Below are 20,445 nucleotides of genomic sequence, written 5' to 3'. Positions count from 1 at the left end.
TTCACACCCCAGGAAGGGAACAGCTGCGGTCCTTATTGGGCAGAAGCAGAGCGCCAATGGAGCGACATCACCTACACCACGCACAACTACCACCACCCCACCGTAGCAGGTCCCTTAGGCTACCGCCTCCTTCTGCCCTGCCCAAGATGGCGGCGGGCGGCATGGCTTTGCCTCCGCGCCCGACTACCCCAAGATGGCGGTGGCGAGCTGTGCACCGCTTCTTTGCGGCCTCCCCAAGTTGGTGGGCGGGCGGTATGGAGTCGGAGTGGGAGCGTGGAGCTGGAACTGTTGCTATGGCCGCCCGCTGGGTCCGGTGAGCGCCTTGCGACTGGAGACGCTGCGCAGCAATGTGTCAGCACTAGAGGAGCAGCTGCGGTGGGCGCTGGGCTGGGCGGCGCTGCGTGGCCTGCGTCATGCCGTCCTGGCTAGGGCCCCTGCGCTAGCTGCCGGGGTGGTGGGTGAGGCTGACTTGTGCTGGGCCGCTGCCTGCGCACTGCTGGTGCTGTTGTTGTACCTGAAGGAGCGGCCGCGCTCGCCGCCGTTCCCGTTGCCCGCGGGGCCGGGCCTGGGGCCGCTCTGCCACCCAGTGCCGACACGCTGAGCGTGGTGCAGGGCCAGGCGGTGGGGCGGGCGCTGTGAGGCGCCGTGGGGCTGGGCCCGTGCCGCCCCCGGCACCGCCGGCCACCAGCAGGGCCCGGCTCCATGCCATCGCCCTGTCCAAGCTGGCCCAGTACCCTGTGTTGGGTGCTCCGCTCCTTGCCCGCCATCTTGGCCTCCTTGCCAGCCTCTGCCTGTTGGGCCATGGACCTGCCACCTACAGCGAGGTCTGTGGGTCCCCTCTCCTCCCACTCCCCCTGTGCCATTAGTGCTGGTGTGGGCACCCAGTACCTGGGTCACCAGCCTAGCCTGAGCCAGCTCTCCATGCCCTATGGCTGGAGCTCCATGGCTCCCAGTGGCAGCTCCCATGCCATGCGTGTTAATCCTCATGTAAGGGAATAGATGGGAGCCTGGCGAGGGGCTGGAGGGGGCCCAGCACACAGTTGGGACCAGTGGGTTTAATGCCAGCGGCCGAGCTGTCCTCACCACTCTGGGGTTTGTTTTTGAGACCAAGCCATTAGGCCTTAGTTGAAATAACTTTACTTTTTAGCATGAGTATGACTCAGCACTTAAACATGACTGCTCACTCAACAGGGGGCCCCTCTGTGGGTGGGGAACTGCCCTTCTGGTGAGGCATGATAAGCAATGCATTAGAACTGGGGCCTGTAGACAGCTTGCATCTGCTTCTGTAAATTGCTTTTAAGCAGGGACATCCCTAATGGCAAGATAACAATTTGAACGAAGAACTAAGCACGAAGCTTGCACGTATTAGCAGGTGATCAATAATACTAAAGCTAAAAGGTAAACACCTGTAAGAATCCTGATTAATACTAACCAATAGACTGTCGTTGTAGCCCTAACCCAAGTGTGCAGTAGGATAAGAGAACTACAGTTATGTAACTTACTGAATTGTATGTGTGGATGCTTTAGATAAAATTATATCAAGATGGAAAAGTAAAGTATAAAAAACCCCTGAAATTTACTGTGCTTTGGACATGTGTATGGAGGTTTGAACCCCCACGTGCTCCCGGCTCCAATAAAGGTCTGTGCTTTACTTTACAGTGTGTACTGTGAAGTGATTTCTTTGAATCAAGTTGGCGAGCCAGCCAGGAGGCTCTCCGTTTGGCTGTGAGACCCTCCAGGGCCGGGGACCCTCAGGGCGCCCCTGGAGAATACTCTGGAGAGACTCCCCGGTCTCTGTTGGATCATCGCAGGAATGGACAAGACCCTGAGACAGGTACGCAACTTCAAAGCGCTACCTTACTTTGTGGTTCTGGGTTACTCATAAGTCGTACGCTGGGTATTGCAGCACTGACCTGCTAGCGGTATATGGGTGCTCGGGGTTAGAGTCCCCATTGTTGTGTGGATTGTGGGTTAAAGTCCCGCTTGCACGTATATGGATAGAGGGTGGAATTTGTGCAATCTTAGCTATTGTTATCAGCCTCCTAACTTATTACATATGGATTTGTTTTAAGCCTTCGAATTCGGTACCCTGTATCTGTTGAATAACGTCTGGAACAAAAAATAGTTATTAAAATATAACTGCATGATATGGAATGAGTGAACTTATGTGTGAGATGTACAATTAGGTATGAAGTGAGTGCGGAGTTCTGATCCACGGTTCTGTTCTCCCACGAGGGAAACAGCCAGAGACGGACGAAGCAAAAAGAAAAGTATATGTATTAGGTTGAGACTGAATGTAAGCCAAATTTCGTTCTAAGTTGTATCCGGTGTAACAAAAAGTTGTGGGTAAAATTTGAATGGGATTTTTATTGCACAGGGTGTGGAATTTGGTCTGAATGGGAAGAAAAGTATAGGTTTGTGGAAGTAATTAAGGTATATTGCTGTTGAGAAAATGAAGTGAAGAATCAGTAAGGTGGGTAGTCAGCAAAGCAAGTAAAAATGGGAAACCAGGAAAGTCGAAATTTAATGCTTAAAAGTCCCCTGGGATGCATCTTAACACACTGGAAGGAAATTGGGGATCCCCCAGGAGGAATCACGAGCAAAAAGACCTTGATAAAATATTGTAACCGGTGGTGGCCGTTGTATAAATCGGAAGGGGGAGAAAACCGGCCAGAAAATGGATCCTTAAACTATGATATGATGTTAGAGTTAATGCTTTCCTTACAAAGGGAAGGAAAGTGGGATGAAGTCGTTTACGCAGATATGTTTTTCACACTCCGGGAACATCCAGAGTGGCAGAAAGAGTGTGGCATAAACATAGCACCCAAGGATCCATTTGTATTAACTCTAGAAAGAGAGAATAAAAAGCAAGGAGTAGGGAAATTGGTGTTGCTCATCATGCTCTATAGGCCAGAGGTGCTTGAAATACAAGGAGGGGGGGGGCCTGAGGAAATGTTAGAAGATTTTGTTAGCCCCAGGGAAACTGCAGAAAAAGCATCAACTCCTCCCCCTTCTCCGGAGCGTGAGGTGCGAAAGGAGAGGGGAAGGCAACAAAACTCCCCCCCACCGTCTTTTTCGCCGCTAAGCGGGAGGACACGGGCTAAGCTGCGAGCTTGATCGGCCTCACCCAGAGTAAAAGATAAGGGCATGATACAAGCCCCGCTTAGGGAAGCTGCGGGACCTGAGGGACCCATGGAACTAAAGTTTAATTTCTCTATGGGAGACTTAGAAAGTTGGAAATCAATAGCAAGGACTTATAGAGATGATCCTGCAGGCATAGCAAAAAAATTCAAAACCTTCACTAAAGCCCTAGACCCGGATTGGGACGATATTGATTTAATGTTAGATGCACTCACAGAAACTGAAAAGGAACTAGCACTTAAAGCCGCCAGAACCCATGTTAGGCATTAATCGCTGCACAAATGTTGCAGGGAAATGCAGACGATTATGTCCCTACAGCTAAACCACAATGGGGTTATAATAACCCCAACCATTATCAACTTCTCAAAAGATATCAAACATGGATTGCATTTGGATTGGAGCACGCAATTCCTAAGTCCGTGAATTGGGGAGCTTTATATGCTGTCAAACAAAACACAGGTGAAACTCCTACAGAATATTTGGATAGATTGCGGGAGGCAATGCGAAAATATACTACCATGGACCCCTCCGGAGACCAGGGAAGGCAGCAGCTGATATCCCTCTTTCTAGGACAATCCTCAGATGATATTAGAAAGAAACTACAAAAACTTAGAGCAGAGGACCAGAAAGATATCGAAAAGCTTATTGAGGAAGCATGGAGGGTGTACCACAACCGAGACAGTAATGAAAGGAAAAAATTAAGTCGAACAATTACTCATGCGACCATTGCAGCCTTAGGGAAAGGAAACTATCAGGGAGATGGAAAAACTCGAGGTACATGGAAAGATTGCTTTCAGGGTCGTAAAACAAGGGCCCCTAATAATAGGGTAGGGGCTAATCAGTGTGCTTTTTCTAAACAGGAAGGGCACTGGAAAAGGCAGTGTCCCAAACTGAGGAGGGAGGAGGGACACCTCTCACGCCTTGCTGAATTAGAAATAGAATAGGGGGGACCAGAGGGTCGAACCCCGGCTGATCCCCTGGTTATAATGAAGCTGGGGAAAGAAGACACAAATGTAGAATTTCTAGTAGACACTGGAGCTACATTTTCTGTGTTAAATCACCAATTAGCTTTGATCTATAATGAATCTTTAAATGTGATTGGGGCGACAGGCCAGTGACAGAAGGTACCATACATGCAACCTCTCCAATATAAAATGGATAAAATGATAGGAACGCACAAATTTTTATATATGCCAAATGCCCCAAAATCATTATTAGGAAGGGATCTATTAGAAAAATTGGAAGCAGAGATCAAGTTTAAAAATGGTGAAATACAAATTAGAGATGACCAATTAATCGAAATATTAAGTTTAGCTCTAATCCAGCCACAGGTAACAAAGCAGGTCCCCTTGGACATCTTGGATCAAGTCTATCCAGGAGTGTGGGCCAACGGAATACCATGTAAGGCAAAGCATGCCAAACCGATCCAAGTAAGACTGAAGCCCAGGACACATCTGGTAAGAATCAAACAATACCCCCTCAAACTAGAAGACAGGAATTAAACCTGTAATAGATTCCTTTCTCAAATTTGGCCTTTTAGTAGAATGTGAATCTGAATATAACACCCCCATTCTGCCAATCTGGAAACTGGATGGGAAAAGTTATCGATTAGTACAAGACCTAAGAGCTATCAATAAAATAATAGAAGACCTTTATCCCGTCGTGGCCAACCCTTATACTTTGTTAACAAAACTAAGAGAGAATCTTGTTTGGTTTACTGTTTTAGACTTAAAAGATGCCGCCTTCTGCCTGCCCTTGGAGCCAGAGAGCCAAAAATTGTTTGCTTTTGAATGGGAAAATCTGGAGTCAGGTTGGAAGTCCCAACTCACCTCGACCGTGTTACCCCAAGGCTTCAAAAGTAGCCCAACATTATTTGGAAACCAACTGGCAAGAGACCTTGAGGACTGGACGGCACCCGCTGGGGAAGGAGTTTTGCTCCAATATGTGGACGACCTGTTGATAGCCACCGAAACCTTAAACAGCTGTAGGGAATGGACGGTAAGCCTGTTAAATATTCTCGGACTTAAAGGATATAAAGTATCTCAGCAAAAGGCACAAATAATGAAGCAAGAAGTCACCTACCTGGGGTATGAGGTCTCAGGGGGGCAGCCAAAATTAGGACAAGAACGCAAAGAAACGATCAGCCAAACCCCTCAACCCAGGACACCTGAGGAACTTCAGACGTTTCTTGGGATGACAGGTTGGTGTCAACTCTGGATCGATAATTATGGTATATTAGTAAAACCCCTATGCCAATTGCTGCAAACAGAAACGAGGGAATTACAGTGGACTGGGGAAACAAAATGGGCATTTAATGAATTAAAGAAGTGTCGTGGTTTGAGCCCAGCCGGTAACTCGGAACCACGCAGCCGCTCGCTCACTCCCCCTCTTCTTCCTCCCCCCGCTCCCGGAGGGATGGGGAGGAGAATCGGAAGAATGTAACTCCCACGGACTGAGATAAGAGCAGTCCAGTAACTAAGGAATAATACCAAACCACTACTGCTACCACCAATGATAATAATGATAAGGGAAATAACAAGGGGAGAGGATACAATTGCTCACCACCCGCCGACCGATACCCAGCCCGACCCAAGTAGTGATCTGGCCTTCCGGGTAACTCCCCCCGGTTTATATATTGGGCATGATGTGCCATGGTATGGAATACCCCTTTGGCCAGTTTGGGTCAGGTGTCCTGTCTCTGCTTCCTCCCGGCTTCCCCTCCTCCCTGGCAAAGCATGAGACTGAGAAAGTCCTTGGTCGGAGTAAACATTACTTAGCAACAACTAAAAACATCAGTGTTATCAGCGTTGTTCCCAGGCTGAAAGTTAAAAAACACAGCACTGCGCCAGCTACTAAGAAGGAGAAAAATGACTGCTGTAGCTGAACCCAGGACAAGAAGGCATTAATGAGGGCCCCAGCCCTCGGACTGCCAGACGTCACCAAACCCTTTTGGTTATTTTTACATGAGAGACAAGGCATAGCCCTCGTGGTCCTAGCTCAAAATATAGGACCCTATAAAAGAGCTGTAGCTTACTTCCCAAAGCAACTAGATGAAGTAAGCAAAGGATGGCCTGGATGCTTACGGGCAGTAGCAGCCGTGGTCCTAAACATCCAGGAAGCTTGAAAATTCACTATAGGGCAAAGGATGACTATCCTGGTATCGCATACCGTATCTGCGGTACTGGAACAAAAAGGGGGGCACTGGCTGTCTCCCTCTCGGTTCCTTAAGTACCAAGCGATATTGGTAGAACCAGATGATGTAGATATAGTCACTACTAATATTGTCAACCCAGCCTCTTTTCTCAGCAATGCCGCAGCAATCAGGGAACTGGTAACTCATGACTGCCTAGAAACCATCGAAGCCACTTACTCAAGCCGGCCTGATTTAAAAGAAGAACCCTTGCCGAAAACAGAAGCCTGGTTCACTGACAGAAGCAGCTTTGTTAAAAATGGGGTTTGGAAAGCAGGATATGCTGTAACCACTACTCAGAGAACCATTGAAGCCCGAGCCCTCCCAGCAGGAACATTGTCGCAAAAAGCCGAAATTATTGCTCTAACAAGAGTGCTAGAATTAGCCAATGGAAGAGACATTAATATTTGGACAGGCTCAAAATACGCATTTGGAGTAGTTCATGCCCACGGGGCTGTGTGGAAAGAGCCGCAGGCTTTTGATGTCTCATGGAAAACAAATCAAGCACTCTGCAGAGATATTGAGGCTTCTTGAAGCTATAAGATTGCCGAATCGAGTGGCAGTGATGCACTGCAGAGGACACCAAAGGGGTGACACGGATCAGGAAAAAGGGAACCGACTGGCAGATTTAGAGGCAAAAAGAGTGGCAGAAGAAGGAGAGGTAAACCTATTGGCCATAATACCAGACGGAAAGATAGTAAGTATTAATTCTGAAATTTCTTATTCAAAGGAAGATTTTAAACTAGCTCAGGATTTAAAGGCACAACTTAAAGATAAAATGTATGTTCTTCCTGAAGGACAAATAGTAGTGCCAGAATGAATATTATGGAAAATAGTTCAAGAAGAACATAATAAGACGCACTGGGGAGCAGACGCCCTATATAATAGTTTAAGGAGACGAATAGTGGGACGTAACCTATACACCACAGTAACACAAATAACAAAACAATGCAAACTCTGTCTCCGTAATAACCCCCAGACTACTAGTAAACCCAGTTTAGGGGCGATTGGGAAGGGCAATGTCCCTGGACAACAGTGGCAAATTGATTTCTCTGAATTACCCAGAAAAGGAGGGTACAGGTACCTTTTGGTACTAACAGATGCCTTCTCTGGCTGGCCAGAAGCTTTTCCAACACGGAGCAACAAGGCTCGAGAAGTAAATAAGGTGCTCCTTAATGAAATAATCCCCAGATTTGGAGTGCCAGCAACCATATCCTCAGATAGAGGTACTCATTTTTGTGCACAAATTGTACAGCGAATCAGTCAGATATTACGAATTGATTGGCAGCTACATACCCCTTATCGACCACAGGCTAGTGGACAGGTAGCGAAAATGAATCATTTGATTAAACAACAATTAGCAAAGATTTGTCAAGAAACTAATTTAAACTGGAGTCAAGCATTACCTCTAGCCTTGTTGCGGATAAGGGTTAAACCGCGATTAAAAGAGAAACTAAGCCCTTTTGAAATGCTTTATGGACAACCGTATACTGTACAATATCAAGGGGAAGATTTAAATCAGGCGGGAGAAGGGTATGTGAGAGATTACATTATAGAATTAGGTAAACAACTTATTGAATATTAACAAACAGGTAATGGACACTCGATCAAGAGGTCTTGATCACCCATTACATGACGTTAAGCTGGGAGACTGGATTTACATTAAATCCTTCACATTAGGTGAAAAGTGGAAAGGACCGTACCAGACACTCCTGGCGACATACACTGCAGTGAAAGCTCACGGGATAACCACTTGGCTGCACTACTCCAAGATAAAGAAAGCCCCTGCACCAGAGAAGTCTACCGCGACATGGAAAGCAGAGCTTATTGGATCCACTTCTGTGCGTTTACGGTGGTAAATTTATTCATCTTTGTAATCTGGGAATTGCCAAGACTTCCAAGGTATGTAGGAAACATCTTGATATAAAACACAATGTAGGTGGACTGCATAATACAGATAGAGAGGGTGAGGTTATGGATACTTACCTGACCATCGACGGTCACTTAACTACTCACAGTCTTTCCCTCGGGGGAAGGATAGAAGAGACCATTTATTTACAATACGTGGTTGGAAATTATATTCAAGAGATACCTGTCAGACCTCCCTTAGAGGAATACACCCCAACAATATCTGTTAATAATAACACCCAAATCCAGATATGCGCACAAAGATATGGAGACGTATCCTATCCTAAACTTTATATCCCTGAGTTTGCAATAACTCGAATAGGACAAAATCAAATTTTAGCTAGCTGTTCTGATTGAGAAACCTGCCAACTTAATCTTACAGTAACTGAACCACATGTTCTAGAATTTAACTGGACACAAGGACTGGATGGAAAAGTACTCAGGCTGAGAGTGGAAGTCACCACACTCACCACACCTACTCCCTTCTCCCCTACAGACTTCTCCCCTTCAGAATGTGCTGTCAAATATCACAATCCCTCATTTGCAGGACCTTATGTGGTAAGGCAATCAAATGAACAAAAATTGATGCTAGACCCCAAATACTCTTTAAAGAAAGTGGTGGTAAGGCTACAAGCCGATATCTCGACCATAAAATCGGAATGTAAACCTTTTATTAACCAAAGCCTTATAGGATGGGGAACCTGGATTCAATCTAGAATACCCCATACTAGACATAGAAGGGATTTGACGGGATGGTTCGGATCAGGAATGGGAGTCTTAAAACTCCATCGATCAGGAAACCTTAGTAAATAAATTAAGTACAGTCACCTCAGAGTTAGGAAATCTAGAAATTCCGCTCAGATCATCTCTCCTTATCATTGCTGAAACACAGCAGTTGGTAAGTGATCTTACAACAGTGTTAGCAGAACACATCTCCCAGGACCTGTATCACATTACTAACTTCATAGGGAATTTGCAAGGAAAAGTGTCCCTAGCTTTAAGCTGTATTCAGTCACAACTTTGGTTACAGTCTCTTGCAGCGGCTATTATTAGGGAAGGAGAAACAGGACTTTTGCCACAAGAGGTACGAACAATTATTACTAGAAATCATACTACCACAGAGTTCGAGAAAACATATCAAGCATGGTGGAAACTAGTAAATTTTACATATAACCCATTTCAAAGAGAAATTACTGCTTTTGTATTGACAATTGAATATGCCAAAATATTAGACATATTTCCTGTATTGTCTCTAGGGACCATACACCGGGACATTGTAGTGAGACCGATGGGCCACAACGTATGGACAAGATTTAACACTAAGACCCAAAATTGGCAAACTATAAGTACAGAGGCATGTACCCCAAGAGAACAGTTAGGGTTTATCTGTGAAAATGCTATAACTGAAAATGAAGATCTCTGTCTCGATGCCGAGGACAGCACTTGCATTTTCAAAATGACCCCTGTCACTCATGTAAGCTCCCAAGTGTATTATATTGGAAAGGGATGTGCTTGTATAAGAACCGCGTGTGAGAATGTAACAATTGATAGCTGTATTGAAGAAACAAACGCTACTAACTTTTGTGTGTGTAATTTTACCCAAATCATTGGATGTTATTTTAACTACACCATCCCTGTAACTACTAACCAACTAATACAAGATAACTATGTGTTATACCACGATATACCTGTCCTACAAATTGGAATGAAAATAGAAATGCTAAAGAAAACGTTGTATCACCCAGATCGTCAGAAGATGATACAGAAGGTTAATGAAACTTCCCGCCAAGCAGTATGGACTGTTAAACATAATGTAGAAGAAATTTAAAAAATCATCACCAACACCAAGAAAACTGGAGAACACTGGTGGGAAATTTTCTTGGTAGGGACAAAATGGCAATCTCCTACAGCAACTCAACTTTTTAATATTCTGGTCTGCCCCGTTCTTGTGCTACTACTGACTACGGCTTTATTAACAATTGTTAATTTGTGGATGTGGTGGAAAGTTCGTACGGTAGCTCAACAAGTGTACATACTATGGACTGTGCAAAAGAATTTGCACAATTTTAAGGAAAAGGAGGGATATTGAGACCAAGCCATTAGGCCTTAGTTGAAATAACATTACTTTTTAGCATGAGTATGGACTTAGCGCTTAAACACGACTGCTCACTTAGCAGGGGGCCCCTCTGCGGGTGGGGAACTGCCCTACTGCTCACTTAGCAGGGGGCCCCTCTGCGGGTGGGAACCTGCCCTTCTGGTGAGAAGCCCATTCTGCGTTAGAATTCGGGCCTGTAGACAGCTTGCACCTGCTTCCGTAAATTGCTTCTAAGCAGAGACATCCCTAATGGCAAGATATGATAACAATTTGAACGAAGAACTAAGCACGAAGCTTGCACGTATTAGCAGGTGATCAATAATACTAAAGCTAAAAGGTAAACACCTGTAAGAATCCTGATTAATACTAACCAATAGACTGTCGTTGTAGCCCTAACCCAAGTGTGCAGTAGGATAAGAGAACTACAGTTATGTAACTTACCGAATTGTATATGTGGATGCTTTAGATAAAATTATATCAAGACGGAAAAGTAAAGTATAAAAAAACCCCTGAAATTTACTGTGCTTTGGACACGTGTATGGAGGTTTGAACCCCCACGTGCTCCCGGCTCCAATAAAGGCCTGTGCTTTACTTTACAGTGTGTACTGTGAAGTGATTTCTTTGAATCTTTTTAAACAGGGTATTTCAGAAACAGAGTGAGCGTGGCACCGGGAAGCCCTGCGGCACGTCATGGACTGCGTCTGCCAGCTGCTGGTGGTGCGGGAGCTGCTCGTCCTGCAGGGACGGCCCAAGCAGGTACCTAGCGGCAGCAGGGCTGTCACTGGCACGGAGTGCAGGGACTGTGCGTTCCCACACTCTGAGGGTTCCTTTGCTGCTCTCCTGGAAATGTTCTCACACAGACAGCTGCTTAATTTCCTCTGTCTCCAAGGCAGCTATACCAAAAGCCCATCGATACCCTTTTGGTTCTTTGAAGTAACCTCTCCTGAGATAGTCTATGCCAAGGATGCATGGAGCCTCTGGACAGATTAGTGACAGAGACTTCAGCCTGTGGATTTGTGGGGGTTTCTTGCCTGGCAAGTGTCATTTGATGCTGAGCCCCCTGTGCTTCATTTTGGTAACGAGGCAGTTGGAGCTGCTGCCTAACCCTGGGAGGCTTTAATTAAGGAGAGGGGCTTAATTAAAGGGGCTGCACAAGGGGCTGCTTCTGGGAAGGCTGGCCTCTTTCACTAAGCCCTAATTTGCTTTGTGCTGCTGGATGAAGAAGTGATTTATTTAAAACCTTTCCCTGTCACAAGTCCTGCAGGGCAGGGTGCAGGCTGTTTGTCTGTCAGTGGGGGTTTGCACAGGGGTGTACAAATATGCTCCTTAGCCTGCTCCTTTGTTTCCTTTCAGAGTCCTCCCTCTCCTGGGGAAGAAGCAAAGCCGGCCCTTGTGCGGCCCCAGTGTGGCTGTGGCGCCTTTGTTGCCAGCTGCTCTTGGAGAGGCTGAGACCCAGTGGGGTTCAGGCTGTGGTTCGGGGCATCATGGAGGGAACATGTGGTGAGTAGGGTGCTCTGACACTGCTCTTGGCTTCCAGGATCACAGATTAAAAGAGACTGATGATGTGTCTGAGATGTTTCATCCCACGAGAGACCCAAGAAAGACAGTGCCATCAGAGCACTGAAATGGGAAACAGCTTTTATCAGGCCAAGCTGACTCTGTCACACAAACCCAGATTTTGCCTCTGGCTATGCTGAATTCCCAAATGGTGAATGTCTTCCAACTGCAAACACCTTTAGTTTGGGGTACACCATCATGTTTGAGGTCCAGACCGAAAGCCTCTGAACTCATTTAGCCTGTTTATGCCTCCATGGGGGGTTGCACCTTGTGTGCATTGGTTCTGAGGAGCTGTGCTGGTGCTGGTTCGGTGGGAGCTATGCTCGGTGCTGGGCTGCGAGCAGCCACAGTGAGACCTGTCCTGCTCTGGGGCTCAGCAGCCTTGCTTATCTGCTCTCTATTTCCTGCCAGGGAGGGAAACTGTTGCTCTCTAAAAGCTGAATCCCACAGTTTTTAGTGCCAGAGCCACCTCTGGCCAATACCAACCTGATGACGCTTCAAGCACAACTTCCCTCCACGTTCTGGCTCATACACCTATTTGTAGAAGTTGTTTTCCATTATCAGAGGTCTTGGATAGTATTTTTTCCCCTTCTGTCATTAAGTTCAGGTGTCTCCTGAAAGATGCATGGTTAAAGAGAGTACTAAAAGCTAGAAATGCAATTTTTGGCCAGAAACATCTGGCTTCGGCCAAAACTGGCTGTGCTGTTTGCTGTCAGTCAGAGCTGATCTTGGTTCTCTGCTGGTGTAGCAGATGGCGCTGGTGCTGAGGCAGCAGCTGTGGACTGGAGAAAATGTGACATGGTTGCAAAGATCCTGGCTTCCTGCCTGCATCAGTGCTGTTCCCTTGAGGAGTACTACAGGCTGGTGTGCCCCCAGGTAGGTCCATCTCCTCCCTTCCCTGTTGGCTCTGGCTGGGAATGCAGAGCCAGCTCCCAGCTTGGAGAGTGTTAGTACTGTGCAGAAATGAACCTTGCAATCACCAATTAATGTCCAAAAAAGAGACAGAGGAGTCTTTTAATGACTTTATTTGAATAAAGGCAGAGTCCACAGGGACATTCCCTTGCAGTGTCTCTCAAATTGGTCAGAGGATGCAACCTCTTTTAACCCTATCCACCCAGCCACATACCCCCCCTCCCTTTCCCCATTGGTTAAGGTACTCAGAAGGTACAGACTTCCTGATATGCCTACTACATGTTCCCCCTTAGTATGTACCCCCCTTTACTTCACGGCCTTAAACTTTGCAGTTTTTTGCAACATTTTGCTATTTGCTGATAACACTCTTTTTGTGAAGGCACACCCATCTCTGTTCCTGTGCTGTTTGCTGATTACACAATTTCCCTAACTTATGTAAAGACATCCTCATTCCCTGTTTTCCCAACTTCTCTAATGTATTTGTAAAAATATCCTTGTCTCCTCTCTTCCCAGCTTCTCTAATCTATTTGTAAAGACATCCTTGTTCCCTGTTTTCATCCCAGTACTGTCACATTGGCTTGATCGTGGCCTGGCTTGAGCCAGGACAACATGGATATATTTTTCTGCTGCTCTGGCAGTGGGATGTGTTTCCTCCCTACTCCTGAATTTTCCATATTTGATTGAAATGCTGGATAATGTTGCTTGATGGCACGAGCTGTTCAGCACTGTGCTACAAGGAGTGCTCTGCTGCGGAGCTCTTGCTTCCAGCCTTCGGCTATGGGAGTGGTGCAGGCTCTTGGTTTGAGCCCAGAAATGTATCCCGCATTAACATGCGCACGGGAAGGAGACTGGCCCTTCTGCATGTGGAATGTCATGCCAAATGTCCAGCAAAGCAGCGTACAGGAGGCTCCTCAATCTGCTGTTGGCTGCAAGGAGCCGGCCTGGCCCCCATCTGAGGGGCTGCTGATCTTTGTTCCTTTATCGTGGACTTTCCTTCCAGATTCTGGACTTGCTGCACATCCAGGACAAGCTGACAGCGTTCCAGTTCTAGCGTGTGGCCACCATGACGCTGCTCACCATGGTGAAAGAGCACCCCCAGTTGGCAGAGAAGTACCTGCTCCAGCCCCTGTTGGCACCATTCCTGCGATGCTCGGAGGCAGCAGGTACCAGCTGATCGGAGAAGAGTCTGGTTTCTCTTCTCCATGATCTTTTGTCTTTCCATCAGAATTTTCTTGGGCTGGTTTCCGGGCTGCTGAGCATGCAAGCGCAGCTCTGCCAGTTGTGAATGTGGTTGTGTGGCTGGGTGCACCGCATTCACTAGCACTTGAGTCAAATTACTATAGTGTAAGAGCTGAGTAGTGGGGCTTCTGCCGTGTGCTCCTTTGGAAACTATCCCAGTCTGACAGGCTCGTTTTGGGCTTCCAGACAGAAGCCATCAGTTCCCCACGCTGACCAAGCAGCTCTCCAGGGAATAATCCATCAAGAAGTCATGTTCTGCTTTGATTTGCTTGTAACCTTGATGAGTTTACAACACTACAGTAATATTTAGAGCAGCTAACGAGGGCTCATTGGTTCCCATGCTTCCTTGATTGGAGGGAAGGCAAGAGAACTATGGAAGTGCTTTCCGGTGCTGGGGCATGGTGGGGTTGCTGTTCTGCCGGAGGCTCCCCAGCGTGTGAGGGTGCTGATGTTTCTGCCTGTGGGACAGGATTTGGCTACTCTCAGCAGGACTCCCAGTGCTGTTCAGCTGATAGAAGGAGACGTATTGGAGCTTGTCGGTCATAAACCATGGGAGGAATAAGATAAGGATAAAAGCTTGGCTGAGAAAGAATGGCCCAGTGTTTATTTATCGATCACGGGTTGGAAAGGTTGAGGGAGAAGGGAGTAGCCGACCTTGATAAAGAGGAGCTAACTCTTTGTGTAAGAAAAGATGTTGCTGGGGGAAGGTAAATGCTTGATTAATAGTTTGTCTTATGCTAGCCAATCAGTGTGTGCCTTCTGTAAAAGATAGACCAATCAGTATGAGACACGCTAGGTAGGGACAAGTATAAACGTATATGGATAACTGTAATAAAACGACATCTTGCTTGCATCAAGCTGCGTCCCGTCTCTCAATCGCGGCAAATTGGTGACCCCGACGTGATGGGTCAACGAACCGCCTAGCTGAGCGGCTTGCTGCGAGTCCCACAGAACGTTGAATGAGCTGCTGAAAGGAAGCAGGAGCTGGCCAGCACTAATCCCTCCGGAGTAGAGAGGTGAGCTGTGGGAAACATGGGAAATCAAGAATCTTCCCCAGAGAGAGATGTATATGAGCTTATGAAAGCTCTCCTGCGAAAGCATGGGAAAAATGTTCCTGGTCATGACCTTAAAGCAATGCTTAAATGGGTGCAGGTGAAAATATCCACTGTGACTGCATCTAGTATTTTTACGAAGGAACTTCGGGACGATGTGGGGGTGAAATTATGGGATGCAGTGACAACTGGGAACGCCGAGGCGCAGCGCATGCTCCCTTGGTGGAGAAGCATTTTTGAGGCTTTGAAAGTCCAGGAAAAAAGCCACAAAGATGTAGCGGAGAGAGAAGCAGACTCTCCCACGGTACCTCCGCTGTTATCAGAGGACCGAAAAAACCTCAAGCCTTTGGAGGTCTGTGCCGCGGGTTTCTCCCCAGAGGAATACCCCTTTGATCCGGGACCGGTGGACCCTGAAAAAGAGCCAGACCTCTACCCCCCTGACCCACGCGATGTTTGGGTTAACATAAGACGACAAGCCTTGAAGGAGGGAGATCTGGAAATTGCTAAGACGATTGTAGCCACCGTAATATATCAAGGTCAGGGGGCACAGTGGGAGGCTTTGTCTTTTCCGGTAGTTAAGGAGCTGCGCCGCACTGTTACTGAACATGGGCTTTCTTCCCCGTATTTTGCGAGCTTGCTGTCTTCTGTCTTTGATACTTAATGTTATGACTCTGCATGATCTAAAATCCCTACCACAATCATCTGGTGAGGACTCCGATCATCCTCCGGACCACCCTTCCGAACGACAAATCGGTGAATCTCCTGAGGAGAGCCAGGACAACATGAATTGAATACCGCAAGCAAGGAAGGACTATATGAATCAGTGTAAAGAAATATCAACTGCAGAAATCGTTTGTATTTTATGTAAAACTTGTGACTTTAGAAAAGGAAATTGATGTAGCAAAAGTCTTAGTTGTCACAGGGCACGAATCGTTAGGAAATAGCCGTTATTTACATAGTTGTGTAGACTGGTCTCATTTAGTGTATAAAAGGTCGAAGGAGGTGTTAGCTTGTGGTTTAGAGTGTAGTAAAACAAACCTAGTTCCTGCTATATGGCCTGTCCTTAAACAAGATTGGGATCGAGCAAAAGAAAAATGCAGAAAACGATTCGCATGGAAGCTAAAGGCAGGCAAAAAACTGTTTTTAGAGTAGTGCTTATCCTTATAGCGGCAGTAAGGACTGAGCAGAGCTATCCATTTCTTCCTGCACTTCCTAAGGTTAATGTATGGGTCACGCTAGCAAATATAACTGGTCAGGACACTTTGTGTCTTGCAACCGCCTCGCCTAATAACCCTTTCTCCACATGTCTCGTGGGCCTGCCGCTAGATAAGTGGCCGATACCTGCGGGATTGAAAACCGTTTTTCCAGCTCTATCACAAAATCTGACGGATAATTGGGATGCGTGGGTCCCCTTTCTCCCACAGGCTACCCTAGAACCACAAGAGATTGAACTCCTCGGATCGGTAAAAATGGATTTTTGTGTTAAGTTTAACTATACAGGAAAAAACCAATCTAGGGCATGGGATGTCTCTCCTGCCCATCCTGTTTTCAAAAATGCTAGTGTTTGGTGTAATTACACAGCAACAAATTTATCCAGATCTAGCAATGTTCCTCTTCTATTACCGTTGGGAATATTTTTTTATCTGTGGAGATAGGGCGTGGCCCGTTATCCCTTCTCATATAAAAGGAGGTCCATGTAGCCTCGGACGCCTTTCTGTCCTGACTCCTAATACATCTATGATTTTACAACACTGTCTTTCTCATAGAGCGAAGCGTGGCATTCATGCATATACCCCTGATTGCGATGATAGCGCGGAGTTTTGGTCTTTTAGTCAACTCTTTGTTACCTCTCTTCTGATACCTGGGCTTGCCGCTGGGAGAGCATTAATGACTCCAGATAATCTTGGCTGCTGGCTTGCTAAACAAACTAATGCTACTAGCAATGCATTATCTGGTCTTTTATTAGATGTAGATAGTGTTCGCCATGCTACATTACAAAATAGAGCTGCTATAGACTTTTTGCTTTTAGCGCAAGGCCATGGCTGTGAAGATTTTGAAGGCATGTGTTGTATGAATCTCTCCGATCACTCAGAATCAATCCATGCCAGTATTCAACAGCTTAAAAAAGGAGTCTTTAAACTCCGACAAGACGATAGTTGGGATTGGTTAGATAAACTCCTTGGGGGATGGGGACTGCCAGGTTGGTTAAGGAGTTTGGTAAAGACAATTGTTTACGCCTTGGCTGTCTTTGTTCTCCTGTTAATCCTTTTACCCTGTCTCTTGCAGTGTCTACAGAGATTGATAGAGCGTTCCATGAAAAAAATTCTTTTTGTGCAACAGGAAGGGAGAGATGTGGGACGGGATTTGGCTACTCTCAGCAGGACTCCCAGTGCTGTTCAGCTGATAGAAGGAGACGTATTGGAGCTTGTCGGTCATAAACCATGGGAGGAATAAGATAAGGATAAAAGCTTGGCTGAGAAAGAATGGCCCAGTGTTTATTTATCGATCACGGGTTGGAAAGGTTGAGGGAGAAGGGAGTAGCCGACCTTGATAAAGAGGAGCTAACTCTTTGTGTAAGAAAAGATGTTGCTGGGGGAAGGTAAATGCTTGATTAATAGTTTGTCTTATGCTAGCCAATCAGTGTGTGCCTTCTGTAAAAGATAGACCAATCAGTATGAGACACGCTAGGTAGGGACAAGTATAAACGTATATGGATAACTGTAATAAAACGACATCTTGCTTGCATCAAGCTGCGTCCCGTCTCTCAATCGCGGCATCTGCCTGTTGTTTTCAGAGCTAGCAGTGGAAGATTTATCAGCAGGGACCGTGCTGGTGACAGAGGCAGAGCTTGGCAGCTGTGTGGAAGATGTGCTCAAGGTATCGTGTCTGATTTGGGCCTGAGGGTAGATGAGAAGACTACTCTAAGAAAGAGCCGGTTTGAGACTCTCTGAGCAGTTCAGTGTGTGTGTGACCATGACAAAACCCAGCATCTCCTGCAGTTGTGATGCTGAGGTGAGGCCAAGAGCTGCACAGAATAACCTGTGCAGTGTTGCGCTGGCAGGACTGCAGCTTTATGCTGGATACCAGAGGCACTGCCTGAATCCCTTCAAGCATTCTCACCCCAAAACATTCTGAGATGGCAGTAAGCTCTTGCTGGTTGGTTTTTTCCCCGGTGTCTTTCTGGTGTGGCAGAGTAATATAAGTCTGAGCGGTGGGCTGGGAGCCGGGAGTCTCCATGGTGCTTTCATATCTTCTTTCTCCGTGATCTGCAGCAAGACTTTGTGAGCATTGCTAAATTGTGCAGCTTCTACAGGACCGCAGCACAGCGGGAGGCCCTAGTCAGGAGTACCGCTGGCCTGGCACACGTTGCCTCGGGCTGTCAGTCCTGGTCTGAGACAATGCTGCTGCACACCTTCCAGTGTCACAGTTGTACAGCTGGTCAGAGGGAAGGACAGATTGCAGGGAATCTGCAAGTGCTGAATCTTCAGAGGATGCCCAAGCTCTCCTCCCAGGCTGTTGCTGGTTCCCCTCTTCTTAGTGCCTCTGCCTCAGTTTCCTTCCTGTAGAGCATGGATAGTACGGCTCATGCTGAGCCCAGCGTTATCTGTGTGGGAGGGAGATCCCACTGGGAGCTGCTCTCCCTGCCTCTGAGGTCTGCAGAGGGCAGCCTGAGCCAGTGCTGGAGCTGAAGCCTTTCTACAGCTCCTGCAGTATTAACCCCTCGCAGAGGGATGAGCAGCAGCCAGCTCTTGTGTTGGGCCAAAATGCTTCTGAACGAGTGACCTGGAAAAGAGGGCACCTCCTCTGGAGCTGCTCTCGGTGCAGCATGGTACCTGGAGGCAGCAGTGGGGCCTTGGAGCTGGTCTGTGTGCCCAGCTTCAGAAGCAGGAGGGATTGCTGGAGCTCAGCAGCTCTCCCAGCCCAGATCAGGTGCTGGGGGATGGGGAGGGTTCAGGAAAATGGAAGGAAACTTGGGTCTCATCAGAGCAGCACTCTGGCTCTGCCAATAATAGACCACCTTCCGTGTTAGAGGAAGTGTCTTGTGGGCAGGACGGCGCAGGCTTAGCACCTTCTGTGGAGGCTCTTCCTGCAAGGGGTCCCTTGGAGTGACAAGCAGGGTGTTCAGCTGTGGGACAGGATTTGGCTACTCTCAGCAGGACTCCCAGTGCTGTTCAGCTGATAGAAGGAGACGTGTTGGAACTTGTCGGTCATAAACCATGGGAGGAATAAGATAAGGATAAAAGCTTGGCTGAAAAAGAATGGCCCAGTGTTTATCAATCACGGGTTGGAAAGGTTGAGGGAGAAGGGAGTAGCCGACCTTGATGAAGAGGAGCTAACTCTTTGTGTAAGAAAAGATGTTGCTGGGGGGAGATAAATGCTTGATTAATAGTTTGTCTTATGCTAGCTAGCCAATCAGTGTGTGCCTTCTGTAAAAGATAGACCAATCAGTATGAGACATGCTAGGTAGGGACAAGTATAAATGTATATGGATAACTGTAATAAAACGACATCTTGCTTGCATCAAGCTGCGTCCCGTCTCTCAATCGCGGCATTCAGCAGCATAGACCTTGGCTCTGGCGTTTGGGGGAGAGGTAGGGTCCATTCTTGTGCTCCCTATGATGGAACAGGGCCTTTTGTGGAGGCCTCTCTTCTGAAACCTTCCCTCATAGCTCCTTTTTCTGCCGTTCCCACCAGTTTCACCAGCACCACACTACAGGCTTCACTGCCTGCCCTGACAGCAGCCCAGCTCTCTGTTGGGCGTTCCAACCCAGGAGGATATCTCCAGCCCAGGAATTCAGTTTTAAGAAGCTGGTGACTTGCTTACTGGCATGCCCCTAGGCAGGCTAAACTCTTAAATGCTGTGATTGTTGTAGTATTTTGTGTAGTAATGATTTGTTGACTAGCTGGCAGGCAGAGACCAGTCTGAAGGGCTGCTCTGTGGTTCTGTTCACAATGAGTGCTGGGGGAGTTTGGGGCGGATCCCTCCTTAATGGCATAGTGCTGGAGGCCTGAAAGCAGCCAGATTAGTGAGAGAGACTTCAGCCTGTGGATTTGTGGGGGTTTCTTGCCTGGCAAGTGTCATTTGATGCTGAGTGAGAAATCATCCTTGGGGCTTCATCAGGGAGGCTTTGTGTACAAAAGGTTCTGGTTAGGAAGAATGGCTCCACAGGGATTAGCACAGGAAAAAAGGTCTGTTTGCATCAATACAGCAGGGCAGAACATTATCAGGATAATCTCCCTCCTAGCCCTCCTACCTGGGTTGTCACACTGCAGGCAAAAGTTCTTTTTTGTCTCCTGGGCACATCCAGCCTTGGAACAGAGATTGCTTTCCAGCTGCACAGGCTGGAGGG

At 47.1% G+C, this 20,445-nt stretch overlaps 1 protein-coding gene across 1 annotated transcript; it reads left to right on the top strand.

The window, feature by feature from the left end:
• The first annotated feature begins 801 nt into the window (after positions 1–801).
• On the top strand, positions 802–18,531 carry LOC115619276. The gene is made up of 7 exons (XM_030511318.1): positions 802–987; positions 4,630–5,476; positions 10,974–11,090; positions 11,688–11,834; positions 12,640–12,767; positions 13,804–13,966; positions 17,889–18,531. Exons 1-6 carry the CDS (start codon positions 802–804, stop codon positions 13,852–13,854), a joined length of 1,476 nt encoding a protein of 491 aa, XP_030367178.1. The 3' UTR covers positions 13,855–13,966; positions 17,889–18,531.
• Positions 18,532–20,445: the final 1,914 nt, after the last annotated feature.

The sequence above is a fragment of the Strigops habroptila genome, chromosome W (assembly GCF_004027225.2).
Source record: "Strigops habroptila isolate Jane chromosome W, bStrHab1.2.pri, whole genome shotgun sequence".
NCBI classification, from domain to species: Eukaryota; Metazoa; Chordata; class Aves; order Psittaciformes; family Psittacidae; genus Strigops; species Strigops habroptila.
This window is presented reverse-complemented; position numbering and strand designations above follow the sequence as displayed.

Excerpts from the sequence above, each read along its gene's own strand:
- LOC115619276 (XM_030511318.1), top strand. The coding sequence starts at position 802 with ATGGACCTGCCACCTACAGCGAGGTCTGTGGGTCCCCTCTCCTCCCAC. Across the intron at positions 5,477-10,973 it reads TGAATTAAAGAAGTGTCGTG|GGTATTTCAGAAACAGAGTG; the intron begins GTTTGAGCCCAG and ends CTTTTTAAACAG. Across the intron at positions 11,835-12,639 it reads CATCATGGAGGGAACATGTG|CAGATGGCGCTGGTGCTGAG; the intron begins GTGAGTAGGGTG and ends CTGCTGGTGTAG.